General features: G+C 46.3%; 1 protein-coding gene across 1 annotated transcript; it reads left to right on the top strand.

The window, feature by feature from the left end:
- The first annotated feature begins 60 nt into the window (after positions 1-60).
- Positions 61-17,399, top strand: RAB11A (RAB11A, member RAS oncogene family). The gene is made up of 5 exons (XM_021552647.3): positions 61-212; positions 7,776-7,971; positions 8,881-9,074; positions 10,001-10,081; positions 15,713-17,399. The coding sequence occupies exons 1-5, from the start codon at positions 173-175 to the stop codon at positions 15,850-15,852; spliced, it is 651 nt and encodes a 216-aa protein (XP_021408322.1). The 5' UTR covers positions 61-172; the 3' UTR covers positions 15,853-17,399.
- The last annotated feature ends 1,605 nt before the right edge of the window (positions 17,400-19,004 follow it).

Raw genomic sequence — 19,004 nt, forward strand, 5'->3', positions numbered from 1 at the left:
TGAGGGCGCGGCCGCGGCGCTGCCTCGGGCGCGGTCGTGCGGCGGCGCCGCTGCCCCGGAAGCGCCTGTGGGCGGGCGGGCGGAGCGCGGAGGGCGGAAGAGCTGCGGCGGCTGCAGGGAGGGTCCGGCCCCGCTCCGCTGCGCTCCCGGTCCCGCTCCTCCGCCACCCGCCATGGGCACCCGCGACGACGAGTACGATTATCTCTTCAAAGGTGAGGCGGGCAGGGCGGGAGAGCGGCGGGGCCCGCGGGCGCGGCCCGGCGGGTGCGGGAGCGCTCCGGGCACCGCCGGGCCCCGCTCGGGTGTCCGGCCCTCCCTCACGCACAATGCCAGCTCCGGGCCGGCGGATTTGGTGCCAGCGCCCGCCCGAGGCCGCCCCGGCACGGTCTGCGGGGTGGCGAGCAGAGATCGCCAGGAAGGATGCCCAGGGCTGAAAAGGACTCCTCAAGGTTGACAAGAACCTTTCCAGCTGTTAAATAGAGCTTTAGAGTGGGCGAGATATACTCAGCATTGATAAATGATGCGCTCATTTAATCAAATAGTACTCCTTGCTGCCTTCTGTGTTCAGAGCCCATGGCGAGGAGTGGAATGTCCCTGCTGCTCCACGCCCAGAGATCATAAAATCCTCCTGCAATCATGGAATGGTTTGAGTGGGAAGGGACCTTAAGATGATCGCATTCCAAGCCCCTGCCATGGGCAGGGACACCTTCCACTGTCCCAGGTTGCTCCAAGCCCCGTCCAGCCTGGCCTTGCTCTGTCCTGGCTCCCCCAGGGAAGGGCAGGAATGCCGTCATTCCCAGGGCTGATGCCCCTGCAGTCTGCGATGCGGTGGCAAGTCGGATTAAAACCTCCCAGGTTGTTGTTAAATATTCAATTTTCACTCCCTGCAGAGTAAAACACCGGCCTGCTGGACAGGTTCATGTGGCCTGCTGTGAAATGTGTACAGAAGTGCTGATATTTTGAAAGTTGACTATCCAGTTTTTAAAATCCCACTGTAAAAGCAAGCAAAGTAGTGTAAAAAAGTAGTTGTTTATTGTGATGTGATATTGTAAATTTGAATTTAGGATTAAGAGCATTACTTGTGTTTTAATGGTGGCAGACCCTGTGCTTGTCCTCACAAAGGTAAAATATTGATGTTTTTTTCTGTACCTTTAAGCTCCTGTAATAACTTTGAGGAATTACATTTTTTTTGTTGTTGTTGGCTGTTTTGTCCAGTTGCATGTGGAAAGTGCCATTATTTCTACCTATAAATCAGACATCTGTACTGTTATGGAAAGCAAATCAGGAAGGTCCAGAATGAGCTCTTTTCTCAGCTTGCAGCCCTGGCAAGGACCTTGCTGACCACTGTTTTAATGGCATCAGGCAATGTTGTTGTAGGTACAGGTTATCAAAGCCATTGAATTCCCATTGTTCTTGCAGTTCTGTCAGTGGGCTTGTAATTAATGTTCTAGCTGTGGAAGCCTGGGAATATCAGTGACACAGAGTTTATTGGGAGAGCTCCTATCTTTCATTTGGCCTGCTTCCTTTTCTAGTTGGGAAAATATAAAGTTGGAATCCAGTTATAGAGAGAAGTGCAAAGCTGATTTAATTGATTGCCTTTGCTAAAGCGTTTTCTGTTCAGCTTGGTTTATGGAAGCCATTGAGGGTGCAGGGAATGCTGTCAAAATGCTGTTGTGAAAATAAATGATTTGGATTTTTCCAGCCTAAAGTGGACTGCAGGAAGTTGATGCAATGTCTGTCACTTAACTGGGATTGATGTGGCAGCTGAAATAACACAAAAATGCAGAATAATGAAACTGTGGAAACTTTTGTAACTTCCCAGAGGTGATGGTGGTTCTAAACAAGCTGTCACCACTCTGGAATGATCTGGAAATTACTGCAAGGAGATCTCTGAACTGAATGTCTTTTGCCAGGCACTGGTCAAAAAGGCTAGGGGTAAATATAGGTAAATATTTTGGAAAAGGAAGTGGGAACTTGGGGAGAGCGTTAAGTCAGTGCTTGAATTTGAGACATGAGCTTCTTGGGAATTGAGGTGATGTGTAGCCATGACAGACATAACCATTTTGAAAGGGATGTTGTAGAATTAAAAAGATGGAGAAAGGCATCAAAATGATCAGAAAAGAGACCTAATGGATTCATAGTCCTTATACTCAATTGATGTACAGCTTGATTAAAATTTAAACAGTGAGTGATAAGGGCAAATAGGGTAAGTTTCTCCTGTTTGTCGTAATTTCTCTGGATATCTGTAATGCTTCTTTTATTGGGTAGCGGGTGAAAGCAAATGGACAAAATCCCTCAGGTGTGTATGCAAATTTTGGAGTGATGCATTGCCATGCATATTGTAAATGGATTTGAAAGCCTGCACAAATTCATAGAAGCAAAAAATCTTGTTTGGGGTGTGTCAGTGTGACAGTTACGATGGCAAGTCTGAAGGCATTGCTTATTTGAAGATGCAGGGGCTGGCTAGGACAGAGATTAGCCTGTTTGCTGTGATGCACATCAGGGTTTTTGGACATCAGTTATTTGGAGTCAGACTCTGGGTGTTGGCCTGTCAGGACACTTCATCCAGCAGGACATTTCTGAGTTTCTTAAGGGACTGTATGGGTCGGTTGGTGGGACTGAGTTCAGAGTTTAACCTGGTTAAAACAATCATGTGATCTTCTCTAGTCTGGCTGTTTTTTACTGTTCCTGGGCTGAACTGCCACGTTTCTGTTTGTGAGACCTCTGGTTTTGTCCTGACTGCAGCTGTGTGTTGAAATCTGGTTGACTCTGCTGCTGGGTGAAAGCTGAGCCCACCTGTGCTGCTGTACAGTAAAATCCAGGGACCTGTTACAAAATACACTTCTCCTGACTGTGTTGCAACACTTCAGCATATAGGAAGGACTAAACCTAGCTTGATAAAAAACAGTTTCTGTTAAATTCTTCTCGTCCAGCTTCCAGTCTTTGTATTCTTCCATACTTTCACGGTCTGGCTGAGAGCAGTGCCTGCTGTTCCCAGAATGGCCCCTGAGGAAACACAAGGCCTATGAAGTACAGTTCATATAAATCTTGCTCTCATTTTAGTAGGAGGAAAATATAATAGTGATATATATCTATTACTTTATTACTTTATAAATTAAGCCTGGCTTTAGTACAGGAACCTTTTGCTCTTTCTGATCAATGTGCTTGCAATAGATGAGCAGTTATCAAAGGAACCCTCACTTGTATTAGATGTTTTCTATGGACAAAGCTCAGGATGATTATGTCTGCACCTTGGCCATCTAGGATTCTGGATTTGGGACAGATTCATGTCATGGACCTGACTTGTGGTGATGTTCAGTTGTCTGCTAGGAAAAACTCCAGTTTCAGCTCTCTGTTCATCTCTCCAACTTCTCTCTTTGATATTGAGGAAATGCACTGAAACAGAAGCAGCTTGCTGGTTTGGTGTTTAGAAGACCCATTTTTACTTGTGTGTTTACATAAATATGTGGCTGTGTGACATCTGTTGGTTTGACAGTGGTAGAAGCCCTTGGCTTTCACTGCCTCAGATGTGGAGGCACTTTGGTGCTGCAACAAAGCTGCTGGTGCAGCCATTTACTGCAGAGCTGTTGGGAGGTGTTATTGATTGTATGGACAGCTGATCCCTGCCCCAAAGGCCTCTGGGGCCAGTTCCCTTTCTGGCAGAAAAAGAGTGGATAAAATGGGGCACAGCTGAGGAGGGTGACTAAATTAAGTCATGACCATGTTGGGTTTATGGCCACCTATGATGTGTAAGATCAAGTAATTTTTTTCACACGCCCTTCAAACTCCAGCTGAAGTGGGCAGGGAGAGGTATTCATCAGCAGGTTCTTCTGGGGGTAATGAAGACATGTCCAACCTTTTTATTGATATGTCTCTTAATAGCAGAGCTCAGTGCAGAGACAAGTTTTAGATATGGTGATTTTCTTGTGCTGGTGCACTTGTCCTAGATCATGTAATATGTGACTTGTGCAATAATTTTTGCCACAGACAACAGAAGCTAGTGCTGCTGGATTCTATTTTCAACCTGATTTCTTATTTATTGAGATAATTAAAATATTTTCTGAAAATTTAAACTAAGAGGTTTTACAGAAATAAAAAATGTGTGAATGAGCTGGAATATTGGTGAAAAATTAATAACCCTTTCTTGACATAGTTCTCTAAATTGCTTCTAATGCAGCATAGGAAATTGAGTTCTTATTTTGGTCTTCTACAGAAATAAATCTGGAATTACAGAGTGAAATTTATACAGTACTGTGGACTTCATACTCTTTTTTTTTTTTTTTTTTCCCTATCTTCACTGAATGCTTGTATGCTTGTCTTAAATGTTTGGGGTAGTAAATGTATAGAAAGTCAAATGCATTGATTGAAAGCACGTGGTTGCAAGTATTGAACTGTCCCACCACTAAATTGGTCACTTGGGGCTGGGAGATTATTTCCATGACTTTCAGATGTGCCAATACAATTCTCCTTGGTTGTGCAACTTCCTAAGGTGCTGCTCCTGTGAGGGAGGTGCTGCTCCCCAGCTGGTTATTGATTAATGTCAGGACTGGGTCTTGTGGCTGAACTGGCTAAAATGTTTCCTCCAGAGCTTCCTCCTTCCAGTGCTGGCCTAGAAAAGGAATTTGTGAGTGATGCAAGTTGGGTGGGACAGAGGAAGTGGGAGTGTGGCACTGAAAGTTGTGAGCAGATGAGGACTGTGGTCCTCCAGAGAAGCTGGGATTTGGGATGTAAGGGTTTATCCCTGAGGACTTGGACTCTGGTAAAGTAAAAGTTTGCCAACCTAAAGCTGAACAATTAGGTCTGATAACAGGCAGACTGAGCCATCAGGGTGAAATGGTCAGGAGAAAGAATTCCAGCTCCAGGTGTGCTTAGCAGAGATGGAAATACTGAAATTCTTGTTTGCATCACAGGGAGATCCCACTTAGAATGACATGTGCCCTTCTCACTGTGATGAAAAGAATTTGAAAAACTTGTAGGGAGGGTGTTTGGGGAAATGAGCAATGTGTTTGTATGGAACCATTTGACAAGTTTTTGTATTTAGCAAATAGAGCAAAGCCCAGACAAGCTGTGGTTGCTTTCTGTAAATACCCCAGCCTAAACACCACTGGGAGAAGACACTAATAAGCTAATGGAGAATGCTGGCACATGGACACCACTGTCAGCTGACCACTAATTCCTTCCGAAAATCAGAAGGCACTTTCTAACCATTAGGAGTGAGTTTCTGGAAGAAAAGCCCAATGAAAGGGACAATGTGCAGGAACAATTAACTTTATCATGGGCTTAGATAACGTAATTTCCCTCCTAGAAACTGTTTCCTTAGGGTGTTTAGCATGGGACTTGGCCATCCAGGACCATTCCTACTGCATTTCTATGCTAAGAATGTAATACATGGGAACACTGTAGTATAAAATATCAAAATATGGTGGCTTGATAAGGAAAACAAAACTGAAATTAATAACACAACCTGAATGGTTGTTAAAGCTGTTTCAGTTCATAATTTTATTTAAAGAGTGATACTTACCCAGACTGGCAGAAATGCAGAAGGGGTGAGGACTCTTAGGCGCCTGCTGACATTCCAAGCTGTCCTCGTGCCTGTGTTCAAGAGGAGCTGCAATGGCCCAATTAAGTAGAGGAAATAGCTGACTTCAAGGAGGAAGGTATTATTTTCTCCTTATAATTGGGACACATTAATCCGGTGCTGGAAACCATTCAGAACATAAGCAGAGTGGGATTCAGACATGGTAAGGAAAAAACCTGGCTGAGGAATTAAAGGGATCCCTCTGTTGTTAAATGAATTAAAGGTGGGCTTTGCACTGAATTACAAAAACAGGTTTGAGGAAATATTTAACAGATACATGATGCATCCTATTGGGAAAAGGAAATGGTGAATGTGGATTGCTTTTCTTGCTTCGAGAAGCTTCTGTCACTGCTGGGTGATAGCAAGACAGAGCTGTGCAAAGGGAGCTGTCAACTTTTCCTTCCTAAGAACTTGTGTGTCCCAGTGAGTACAAACATGATGTCATCTAAACCCGTGGTCCAAACCTGCCAAAACAGTTGAAGAAGTGACTTGCCAGTGGCAGAGGAAAGCTGTGGCTGTTTGCCAGGGGTGGTGATGCAAGCGGTGCCCTGTCCCCTGCACTGGGTTTATCAGGACGTAGCATCTCCGTGCCAGCAGAGCTGGTCAGCAGTGACCTGGCACGTAGGAAAGCAGCCTGCTGTTTGCATTCAGGGGCCTCACCTACCTGCACTTGTGATCTTCCCTCACAGGAGAGGTTAACAGAGGGTGCTTTCTGCAACTCGTGTGCTTGGCCGGCTGCGTGCTGAGTCAGCTGGCACGGGCAGCTGGGAAGATGTTTGTTTTGATGAAGAATTCTGCACAAGGCCGTGCTTGAAGCCAACGTTTTTTTCGATTTTCATTTATGGAGGGAGTTTAAAAGGTGCTGCTCTGCCCTTCCAGTCAGAGCAAAGAGTTGCTCTGCATTATTTAAACAAAAGCTGCAGATGGGAGTGTTTCTGCTGCTAGACTGAGCTCCACGGGGGGTGGTGTCATTGAGTGTTCTTGGTGCACTCCTTGCTTTGCTGTACTACACAGAGTCTCTAATGCTGTGTTGTGGTGTCTTAACAGTTAATGATGTGTGTTACTGAGCAAGTAATTGTTTTTTTCTAATTAAACAAAGACACAGTGTTTGCTGTCACCTGAGTGTGCACTTTTTTGCTTGGACTGGCATTGATTCACTGCTGAACTTCGTTATTGGCCTTTCTTCTCAATGATTTAATCTTATTTTTCTTCCCTTTCCTTCACTACTAGTTTGGAACCTTATCATCCTTAAGGCCGTAGGATCACCCAATGTGACTCTGGTTGTGAGCACATTTCATCCACTGTTCTGCCTCTTGGTACTGAGTTTTAAGTTACAATGAAACTTGCACCTTTCAACTCAGCATTACAAGATAATGCAGTGAATCCTCGTGATGCTGTTTTTCCTGCAGGATCTGGACTTTGAACCTTCTGTCAGTCTCTTGTCAAGCATAGCTGAATCCTTCCAATTAGTTTGCTTGGCACTGGTGCTGGGATGAGTCAAGCTGAGCCAGGGAATGGTGGATCCAGTGGTGAGGCTCAGCGATCCCCTGGCAGCTTTTTTGAGCAGTTTCAGTCTGTGGCCTCCTGTGTGCAGGAGCCACAGCAGCAGTGGGGACTGCAGAAGGGCAGAGAGCTGTGGCTCAGCAAACACTTCAAACTGGCTGGCAGGGTGATGGTGGCCTTGTGGGTTCTTTGGTTTGGTTCTCTTTTCATTCACAAAATTTTCTGCCCCAGTGGGGAGCAAAGGCATGAGGAGTGTAAAGTGAAAGCAGAGTCTGCTGCTTACCCTGTGTTTTGGACTTCTTCAGCAAAGCAGATTTCAGTTGTGTGGTTGTAGGGTTTGTGTTTTGCTTTTTACTTCTAGTATTATCTAAGGAAACAGAACTGGTCACCAATGTTTGCAGTGACAACCATGTATGTTGTTTCTAAAAGAGGAATGTTGTTCCAAACTGTGCAAAGGAGGCTGAAATATAACCATTGAAAATCAAGTCTAACATCTGTTCAAAATGCTGGTGAATGTGGCAGCTCTGGTTTTCCAGAAATATTGAGTTTTGGACAGCAGATCCATGACAAGGATGGTGCTGTTGCCATTCTTTTCCTTCATGCTTCATTCTTCAAAAGAAATACTTCTTGTGTCTGATTTTCAATGTGTCATCTACATCTGGAGTCTGAGTCTGATATAATTTTTGTCTTGCAGTTGTACTTATTGGAGACTCTGGAGTAGGCAAGAGCAACCTCCTGTCTCGATTCACTCGCAATGAGTTTAACTTGGAAAGCAAAAGCACCATTGGAGTGGAGTTTGCAACGAGGAGCATCCAGGTGGATGGGAAGACAATAAAGGCTCAGATCTGGGACACAGCGGGGCAGGAGCGATACCGAGCCATAACCTCAGCGTAAGTGCAGCCCGGGTGGCTGAGGACAAGCTTTGGCTGAGGAGGGCAATTTTGGGCCCTTCCAGTTCCTCACCAGCTGCAAACAGGGGTGTTAGTGTTTTATTGGGTAATACCCCAACCTCTGGTGGTAGGAAGGTTAAATATTATTCACCCAGAAACTTGATCTGGCGTGTTCCTGCACAGACTGATTTCCTTTGCAGTGCTCTCATGACACGTAACTGGGGGCATTTCAAATTTAGAATGCAAGAGCTGTGAGAGACTCATTTCCATGGAAGTGAATGATAAAGGAATATCAGTGTTCCTGGTTGTTTTATCAGTGGTAACCTGAGAGCTGAAACCTTCCTGTAGCAGCCAGGAGACTGCTCACTTGTGTGCTTGTTTAGTTGTTAAAAACCAGCGTAGCTAAAGCTGGATTTCAGTAGAACTGGAGGGGATTATGGGGTGGGAGAACACAGCCTGTTTCCTTTTGAATGCTTTGCTGGGGCTCTCTCTTGAAAGGAGCTGTGGCCTTTGGTAAAGGAAGTAGATCACGCTGACATTTTTATGACCCAGTGAGTCACTCTACAGTCTCCCTATCATTCTGGGCTGTGCCTGTGCTGCACCCACAGTGATGGGTGGGGGAGAATTTTTGGGAGTGGATCAGAGGTGGAAGGTGACAGCAGCTTCCCACAGAGCTTAGAGTTTCATGTCTAGGATGAAGGGTTTCCCCAGAGCCATGGGGTTTGCCTTGCTCCCAGACTCTGAGCTGGCCCTGTGGTGTAACTTCGGCTGCTCTGCTTCCTTGTGTCCTGTCCCACTGGGGAATTGCCCTGGGCACCGTTTGCACCGCTGGCCTAGCCAGAGCTGCTCCCCACCATGGCACAGCCTCCTGTGAGCTGAGGGTGTGTGGCTGGCTGTCCCCTGCCCCAGGTACTACCGTGGAGCCGTGGGGGCACTGCTGGTGTACGACATCGCCAAGCACCTCACGTACGAGAACGTGGAGCGGTGGCTGAAGGAGCTGCGGGACCACGCTGACAGCAACATCGTCATCATGCTCGTGGGCAACAAGAGCGACCTGCGCCACCTCAGGGCCGTCCCCACCGACGAGGCCAGAGCTTTCGCAGGTGGGGAACTCGGGAATGTCCTGCTGCTGTCCGGGGCTCTGCCCAGCTGGCCTGGGGAGGGTGTGGGCAGGAGGAGAAAACCTGCGGCTGGTCGTGTCCCTCAGTGTCACGTGTCACAGTCAGAAAGCAGATCTTGTAGAACATGCATGTTGTTTCAAGAATCAGCCAGAGGCACCTGAACATCTTAAACCGGATTTATTCTCTTGGCTGGGCACCGTTTGTCTTGCAGAAACTGTGCCTGTGGCTTTAGGTTTGAGTTTCTGGTGTGTTGGTAGCTTTGCCTTCAGTGTCCCAACTGACCTCCAGCCTTACACGGGTGCCTGTGGCTGAACACTTTCATTAAACTGGCTCTCTGACTTTTGTTATGTGATTAAGATCTGTGAACAGTATTTCTAGTTTCTGTAAGCCTTTGCCCAGTTTCTTTCATCCAGGAGTGTAGCTGGGTTCCTCACATTAAAGTTTGCTGTGGCTCCACTGGCAGAGTTTATGGCCAGTGAGGATCCCTGCCTGCAGCTGGAGGAGTGTCATTCCCCCTGCTGCTCTATTCCTGTTAAATAAACTCTTGTGATATATTAGCAGGTAGGAGGTGGAGAAACTTGATGAGGTTGAAGAAAATTTCAGAAACTTTCTCATGCAGAGAAACTGCAACAGATTATCCCTTTCAGTGCTGCAGGAAAATGTACCTTAAAGTACACAGCATTGGGCTGATCCTGTGCTTGGGAGTGGGTGTAAATTCTAGTGTTGGTGTTGGGTGGTGTCACTTTCCCGTCACTTAAGGGGGAAAACCCCACAACTTGTTTTACTTTCTCTTGATACCGGGGTGTCTCATCAAGAACACTACAAATATTATCTGCTACAGAAGTTTTTCCAGATGGGAAACAGATATGTGCTGTACCTCTCTAATTATAGTATTTCTGTCCACACAGAGAAGAATGGTTTGTCATTTATTGAGACGTCTGCTTTAGACTCTACAAATGTGGAAGCAGCTTTCCAGACTATTCTGACAGGTGAGTCATCCAGGGCTTTGTGCTTCAAGGGGGAAGGGCAGAAGGCTGCTCAGATATGATGCAAATAGGCATTTCTTTGCCTATAAAGTGTTTAAAATGTTGCTGTTTAATCATTCCTCATTAGCTATAAGATTTGGAGTCCAGTTTCAAAGTGTCACAGTTGAAAGGCCAGCCTTGAACTGGGGAATGAATCCTTGTTCACTTTGATCTGCCCCAGGTTTCTTGTCAGCCTGGTTTGTGTCTCAGTTTCCATCTCCCATTAGAGGGAGTGCCCACAGAGGGAATTCTCTCATGCTGGCATCAAGTGAGAACAGACATTGTTTATCAAGGAGAAGTCAGTCCAGTTTGTTGCCATCTTTAATGGTGACCATAGCAGTTGCCAAGGAAAAAGGGATGAAAGAGCAGAGATCCATCCTTTGAGACACAGTGACTCCTGAGCTGCAGGAGTTGCTGTTGTTGCATTTAATAGTCCTGCTTGGACTTTTGGCCTGTGTAACATGTGACAGCAGTCAGTGCTGCAATTTTATATTCTGTGGATAAAGTACTTCCTTTTTAGTTTAAAGCCTTGTTTAGGTAGGCAGAACTTGTTAAAGCTGAGATACTAAATTTGGAGAACCTTAACTTAAACCTGTGTTGTAAAGATGGGATAGGAATTCACAAATGGGTGTGGAAGTCACTCACTCTCATGAGGCTTCTGCATTTTTGAGCAGCCAGGGCACAGTGGGACACTGTGGCCTCTGGTTTTGGAGTTTTCATTATTCTCAGCTTTGGCAAATGCTCTAGTCTGAGTTTCCAAAATATCTGAGACACTCCTCTGCTTCCTGTGTTTCTGTTCTAGGTGTGCCAGGCAGTCTCTTGTTTTCTCCAACTGCCTACAATATGTTTTCCATGTTTAAATTTGCAAATTTAAAGTCCCTCCTTCCCAGTGTAGCATGTGCCAGGCTATGTGATATGCTTAGTATGAGCAGTGGCCCCACTTCCAAACTGTCTGTAAATCAGATCTCATTGCTGTGACATTGACACCTACTTAGTTCTGAACTACTTCTTCTCTTTGGCACCTAATTTAGACATTCCTTTAAAAACACACCAGAAAGGTCCTGGTAGCTATACTGGAACATGCATGTGAGGCTAGAACTAGGAGGTTATTTAGTAGTAAAAGTATAAATCCTGTAGCATTTCTTCAGTTGTTTGAAATGCCTTATGGACAGCCTGGCAGTGGAGAGGGGTGTTAGGCTACTGGGGTATTAGCTGCCTGTGTCCATCTGTTTGTTTTATCCTGAGTTGTAAGAGGCCTCTGACAGTTCTGACTCTGTTGTGTTCTTACCTGGGTTCCTAAGCAGTAGTGCTTAGGATACAGAAACAGAATTTGTTTCCTTTTTGATTGAACCATGTGGTTCCCTTTTAACTTCAGTGTAGGCATTTGGTTGTAATTCCAGCATTGCACAAATTTGTTTCAAAAGGAAACAAATTCTGTTAGCTCACACATTTGTTCCCTGCATGACAAACTGCCAGTGCCATCAGAGGGTGGATGACTAAGGAGTGGCTGAATGCAGAGGTGTTGGGAATCCTGCTGCATTTCCTGTTTTCTTCACATGCCTAAAGGCACTCCTGTCAAAAATGCGCATGGATTTTTCAGGAGAAAGACACTGCTCCCTTGTCAGTGCCAAAACCTGAGACTTGTTCCTTTATGCCCACATCCTTGGTAGCCCTTCTCTCAGGAGCACCTGGGTTTTGAGGTCAGATTTGGCCCAGTGTGCTGTTGTGGTGTAGGACAAGCCTTGCTGCTCCCACTTTCTGTTTGCAGGGGGCTCAGGGCTCTCAGGTGCAGGTTAGTTAATTACCAGCACTAATAACACAACCTCACATAAACCAGGCAGTGTTTATTCCCTCCTGAGGTGGCTGTCAGGCTGCCATGGCTGTGTAGTCTGGTCACCTCATAGTCCCCATCTCCTGCTGGCCCGTTGTGTTCTCTCTTGACACTGGAGAGGTGGGAAGTTTCCTGTGTGCCCTGGGCTGCCTTCAGAGCTGTGTGATGCCCAAAGGATGCACTGCTGCTGCCATGGGAGGCACCTCACCTCTTGGGCATGGGCTGGGCTTTCTTTATCTCTTCTCACGTGCTTGCCACAGTACCTTTTATTCCAGAAGTGAGATTGGATTCTAATCTGTGGAGGTTTGATTTTTTTTTCTGTGTGTAATGGGTGAACAGGTGGTGAAACTTGCTCATGGTGGGCTCTGACAGATTTTTGAGGCTGTTGCTTTTCCATGGATGTCAGTGTTGCCTGCATGTTGCTGTGACAGAGTTTGGGGTGAAGAGCTCTTGGGTTGTGAACAGGATCCTTGTGATCCTTGTTCAGGAGGGGTCAGTTCAGCTCTGCTGGAAGAAACACTTGTGCTTAGTGGGCATGTGCTCTGTGCAGACAGGAGCTCCTGTCGGGGGAGATAAAGGTGCAGTGAACAGTGCCTGAGCAGCAGGTCGGCTCCAGCTGGGCTCTGACTGGCACGCTGAGGAGGGCTGTTCTGGAGCTCACTTCACAGCTGGCTTTTTCTCTTAATGACTTGCTTTGGAGGAAGGAGGGGGGCAGTCACCTGAGGAATGTGGTTTTTGGAGTCACCCCGCAGGATCCTGGCTGCTGTGTGTCTGGCAGGGCTGCCTCCCAGCTCAGAGCCTGTGGGTGGAATGCTGGCTGTCCCTGGGAGCAGGAAGCTGGGGAAGCCAGCAGGCGTTGCCGGCGGCTGCGAGCAGAGCTGGCTGACAGAAGGGGCAGGATGAGCTGCTGCACCAGCCCTGCTGGTATTTGCAGTGCTGGGAACTGCACCAGACACCCCAGGCTGCTCGGAGCCTTTCCCCAGCTGCTGGGATCTCTCCTGAACAGGGTGTTGTGACCAAGGTCTGTAGCACCCCCTCTGTCTTTCCAGCCCTCCTGAAGCTGGTCTGGTTGGGACAGTGATGGAAGGTGGTGAAGGTGCTTCCCTTGGAGGTGCAGCAGGGTCCCTGTTAAGCTTCTCCACACCTGGATTCTCAGATCAAGCACTTTGGGTAGATGGCTTTGGCCATAGGAAATATGAATCCAGTGTCATCAGCACAGCCTGACTATGTGATCTGTTGCTACAGGTGGAATAAGGGATAAAAGTTCTTCTTTCTTCTCCCATATAGAGAGGACTTTTAGAGGGGGTGTATCATACATGTGGTGGGCTTCCTGTCCTGCTGTGGATTCCAGATGAGGTTTTGAGGACCTTTCCCATCTGTGACTTAGAGTCACTATCCAAATTATTCTGTTCCAAGATGTCTAGACTGCCAGGGCTGATTGTTGTGCACACAAAGCTGCTTTGTATCATCTGGCAAATAAGAGAGACTGGTATCATGATCCCAGCCACCCTGAGCATTCACAGCAGGATAAAGCATCCTTAAAGTAAACTGTAGTCTGCCTCCCTTCCCTGCCTGGCTCTGTGCCGTCTCTGTTCCCACACCGCATTCTGCCGTGGTTTCATCTCTAAGGAATCCCATCACCAAGGAAACAACATCAGAGAATTAATGTCAAAAAATTGAGGGATTTCCTCTTTTGTTGCCTCTGTACACCTGAAAATGAATGGAGCCCCAGTGCAGGCTGAGCAGCCAAGGCCTGGCCCAGCTCTTCCTGGGCAGCAGTGTCTCTTTCCCAGCTCTCACAGTGCAAGGCCTGTCTCTCACAGTTCCTATTATGCAGTGATGCATTCTGCTAGCTGTGCCCTTAATAAAGTCTCATTCAGCTCCTGAGCAGAGCCCAGAGTGCTGTGTCTTCATTAAAAAGGGCACATCTTCATTAGCCCAGAGCTCTCCGGGCACAGCAGTTCCGGTGCGGGCTTGGCTGCTGGGCATTCTGCCCCAGTGAGAGCAGGTTTGGGCTGCTCCCCTCCCCTGCCACAGCAGCACAGCCCTGTGTGCAGCTGGGTGTGCAGCTCACCAGGGAAGGGCAGGTTTTAGCATTTCAGCTGTGGCTGCACCAAGCTTTGTTCTGCACAGGAGGGAGAAGCAGCAAATTTGGGACTGTTTACAGTGGATTCATTTCCCAGCTGCTCAGGAGGTTGTGGAATTGAGCATCATCGGAAATGTTCCCAGAGTCAGGAGGAGTAGATTCATTATCAGTAAGGGAATTTGTGCTGTTAAGATTGTTTTTAAGGCTTTGGGGCTGTTTGCTGGAGATCTTTGCTGTCAGATGAGGCTGTTGCACAGAGGGAACCCTGTGTGAGTCCTGGCTCATGGGGTGGAGGAAATGTGTGATATGTCAGGGACTTGTATGAACTTGTTCAGGAAATTCTCAGTGAAACTGAGAATTGCTGCTGCTGGAGGTGCTACCAGAGGACTCCCAGTAACAAAGGTGGCCAGAGGCTTTTCCTGTTGATGGGAACAAGCATTGTTCTGCACTGGGAGTGAACTGGCTGTCAGCCCTGAGCATGAAGCTTGTCCTGAAGGTGCAGAGCAGATTTCTCCAGCTCTGCTCCTCCCACCTCGCACACAGGCTCTGCTGAGTGCTGCCACAGGGCCAAGCTGAGCCCTGTCTGCACATTCACACACCAGGCTGCAGGTGGCTTTGAAGGACTTCTTTCATGGGTTTCACTTATCTTGTGAGGTTGTTTGTGTGTAAGATGGTTGGAAAGAAGAGCAAGCTTGAGAAAGGGTGAAATCAAAGTCCTTTAACCTGTTCAGCTCTTGTTTGTTTGCCTCAATGACCTGATCTGTACCTGACTGCACATGGAAAAGCCATTTTAATGTACAGTTTGTTCCTTCAGAGTTTGAGCTGGGGCTTTTTGTAAATCTGATCTTTAGCAAGCTTTTATATTTTTAATGGTATTCAAATTTGCAAGTGAGTTCCCCATGTTCTATTTTTGGTGTCCTGTATTTCCTTTCTGGGGGTGAAGTGCTACACACGCTTTACTCTCTCAGTGCAGCTGAAGTGCTGCTGGAGTTGCTCTGAGTTTTTGTGCAGCACCATCAGCCATGACAAGCCCCAGGAATGGGACAAGGCTCTTGGTGCAGGTGTTTGTCCCATGCTCTCTGATTCCTTTGTTAAGAATCTATTCATCTGGTGCCCATATTTCTCACACAGCACATTTTATAAAGGGTTTCTGTGCTGCTGAAGGGGCTGAGTCTCCCCCTTTGGGCCCAAATTAACCTTTTCTGAAGATTTAACACTGCTTGGATACGATAGACATGATGGGTATGCTCAGCAAGAAGAAATTGCCCTTGCTGTCCTATCAGGGAGAGAAATCTGGAATGGTTCCCTTTAATCCTGTTTGTGGCTACATCAGCAAACATGTGACCTTGTCCTTGGACACTGTCCTTGGAGTTTAAGAACCTTCAGAAGGAATGGATGGGCACATAGTTTCTCATTGATAGCATGGAGATTCATGAATTCCGTCCATTTACTGACTCTTAATCTCAAGAAAAGTAAAACAGTTGTTAAAAAAGTAATTTCTGTTGCAAAAATATATTTTATTTTCTGTATCTAGAAAACACCACAACTGAACTTTGTGTGGAAGCTTCATTGCATTACTTATGTAATTCCAAAGCTGTGTGTGGTTTCCTCCAGGTTTAACTCTTGGATGGCATTTTGCTGGTGTGCACATATTGATCAGCTCTTTCTCCTCTTCCAGAGATCTATCGGATTGTTTCCCAGAAGCAGATGTCTGACAGACGTGAGAATGACATGTCCCCAAGCAACAACGTGGTTCCCATCCATGTCCCTCCAACCACTGAAAACAAACCAAAGATGCAGTGCTGTCAGAATATATAAATTGTCCATTCTTTCCTAAAAGGCTGTGTATATTCCCCAGGTCCAAGATTTAAATATATTTGTAATTCTTGTGGTTACATTCTTGTGTTTAGTTACTGCTTATTCCTTCTCCATGAATTTCTCCATGTCTTAAAACACTTTGATTTCAGTGTTTATCAGTCTCTTACTTGGATGTGGCTGCAGTATTTTCCCAACACCGACCTGTTGGTTTGGGCTCAGTAAATTGCTTGGAGCTCAGCTGATCCCTTCCCAACATGATGCCCACTAGTCAGAGCACTGACACCTTTGGAGAGCCCTTGAAGACGTTATCCTGCTCCTCAGAAAACAATTACTGTCAGGTTAACAAGGAAAATCTCTCTGGGCAGAATAATCTTTCCTTGTCTTAAGGTGTTGCATTCTGCATCTGAAACTTGATGAAGCTCTGAAGTGCAATTTTATTGTAAGTTAAATGTTTTTGGCTACATCTTCAGATTGTCAAGTGAAGTTTTATAGGATATTATGGGGGAGAAAAGAGAATTTCTTGCAAACAAGCAGCAGTTAGCAGCAGTTTTGGCTACCTGTGAGAGAGGTGCTGTGGTTTGGCACCTGCTGCAGAGGAGGTTGATGTGAGGCAGAGCTGCTGGGACCCCACGGAGGTGCCCCTTGGGGAGGAGGTGAACACAGGAGCCACGTCCGTGAGGAGGGGTCACTCCAGCTCTGGAACTTGCAGCATCTTTGTGCTGCTGGAGGCTTGGCCTCCACAGTGCTGGTGGTATCAGGATTTGAGGATGCCTTTTTTTCTTTCATGGGACACAGACTTGAAGGGTGTTGGCACGTATTACATATCACATCTATCAATGCATGCCACATATATTAATATATACAAATGCTTGAGTTCATGAATGAATAACTTCTACTACCTGGCCTTAGTTTTCAGTTCTGGTTGATCCAGTATTTAAAAATTATTCCAGTGGTTTGGTGTATGCTCTTCAACAAAACCCTCTGGAGTAGTTGTCTGTCTGGATGTGTTCCTCCTGTGGTCTGTTGCTCCGTAGCAATCCTGTCCAATCTGCCTGTTCAGGGATCCATGACCTGTGCCTTCTGTCACTCGCTCTGTGCTGTCCTGAGCACGCCTGACACTGGCACTGGGGGCCACAGCCACTGCATTCCCACAGGATTTAAAGGAACTCTCTGGCGTGTAAATGCCTGCAGTTATTTATACAATTACAAGGAAGAAATTGATTGTAGGGGATGTTTCTCAAACTCTGATATGACCCACTTGGAAGATCCAGATGTGGTTGGCACTTCCAGCTGTGTTCTGTTCCCAACCTTTCTGTCTCGCGGTGCTCATGACGTGTGAGGCACACAGAAGGCATTGCTGTAGTCGGTCACTTCTTGTTTTCTACTCCATTTCTCCTCCTGGTATTAGTTCTGAAGATGCTATTTTGATCTATTTGTAAATTACTTTGTATTTTATGCATGTACTGTACTTTGATTCATTATTTTTTTAGATTGATTTAAAATATATTCATCCATGATTCTAATAAAGAATTACAGGGGACAACTCACTGTGGTGTTGGTTGCACTTCTTGGGAGAATTGGGATTTGACTGAAGGTTTTACCTCTGAGCTGCTTGGAAGAGGCAGTGAGAAGACACTGGAATGGAAGTGTCTCTGGAAAAGGAGCTGAAAATGTTGTGTAGCACTGCTGCCTTCCCTGAGAGCAGCTCTGAGCTTCCTGGGGCTGCTGCAGTTTGTAGCCAGGGCACTTTGGCAGCTTCAGGAAGCTTTGAAGCTTAGAAAATTCTGTGGGTTCACTCTACTCAAACCTCTGATTAACTTCTACAAGGCTGGTTTTTTTCCCCCATGTTGCCACAAGGAAGAAAATTCAGCGGGAGAACTCCTGCCTTCTGCAGCAGATGATGGAAGCTTTGGATCCTGCTGTGGTGTGGTGATGAAGAGGCGCCCATGAGCACTAACGGGCACTGGTGGCCCTGGGGATGGCTCTGAGGGTGAGCTGGGAGCCCAGCCCCTCTCTCACTGCAGGAGCTGTTCTTGCAGAACATTCTCTGCCCATACTGGAGCAGGTTTTGGAATCAATCGATTTCCTTTGGCAGCCAAGTTCTAAAATTTGTCAGCTGGAAATGCAGGATGAGTTTCACTCTGCTTCCTTTTCTCATTCCTGTAAGCAGGTGATTTGACTCTGCTGTCACATTAGTCTGGATTTTGTGTGGTTTTAGGCAAAACTCTTCCTCCTGTAGCAGATGGAATTGTAGTGCAGATGGTGGGAGCACAAACCACTGTGGGAGGCTGAGGACTTCTAAAGCAAAATCCAATGGAGTGTGTACAGAAAAGGAACTTCTCACCTGAGAAATCCTGTTCTGGGGGTCTCTGCTGTGTTTTTCTAAGGATTGCAGGGACCTGGATGCAGATCCTGGCCTGGGCTGGGTGACACTCCTGGGACAGGAAGGATCTTTCAGAGGTGTTTTGGGAGAGACAAAGCAAGTCGTTATTCCATCTGAGTGCTTTCCAATGGGGGATTGTCCTGTTCAGCTGCTGATTAATCATTCTGTTCCATAATTGGCACTACTTGTGTACTGAAGTGTCTCCTCTCTGCTAATGGGAGACAACTGATGGCAACACACATTGCGTTGGGCCTGGAAGGAGCTTTTTGAGATTCTGGGAATTCCATATATTGCTTCAAAATGGGCTTTGCTTGCCAAAAGTTTTTGCTGTCATCTACATATTTGAAAGTCCCAATTTTTAAGAATTATTTAGTGAGCATCAGTGGTTCTTGTCTTTGATGGGAGTTGAGGTTCTGACTCTTAAGCAGAAAGGACATGGAATTGTTCTGATTTAAAGTCATTTTTATTAAGCTAGAATTACTTATTCTGTAAATTCAGACCTGATGAATTTCCTGTCTCAAATAGCTTATTGAGTGTGGCTTGTCAAATAAGAAGATTACACGCTGGGCTTTAGTTAACAAGATTTTTAGAAATATGAAGCACAAATAGTGAAAAGCTTCAGCACGTAGCAGTGGCTGCATTGCGTGGGACTCATTAATTCTGAAGGTGTTTCCACTGCAAATCTGTGATTTATTCATTGGGCTCCCTGGGAGCTGCTGGGCTGCCTCGTGTCTTGTCCCGTGGCTGCTGGGTGACCGTGGGTCCCCAG

Source organism: Lonchura striata, chromosome 11 (genome assembly GCF_046129695.1).
Source record: "Lonchura striata isolate bLonStr1 chromosome 11, bLonStr1.mat, whole genome shotgun sequence".
NCBI classification, from domain to species: Eukaryota; Metazoa; Chordata; class Aves; order Passeriformes; family Estrildidae; genus Lonchura; species Lonchura striata.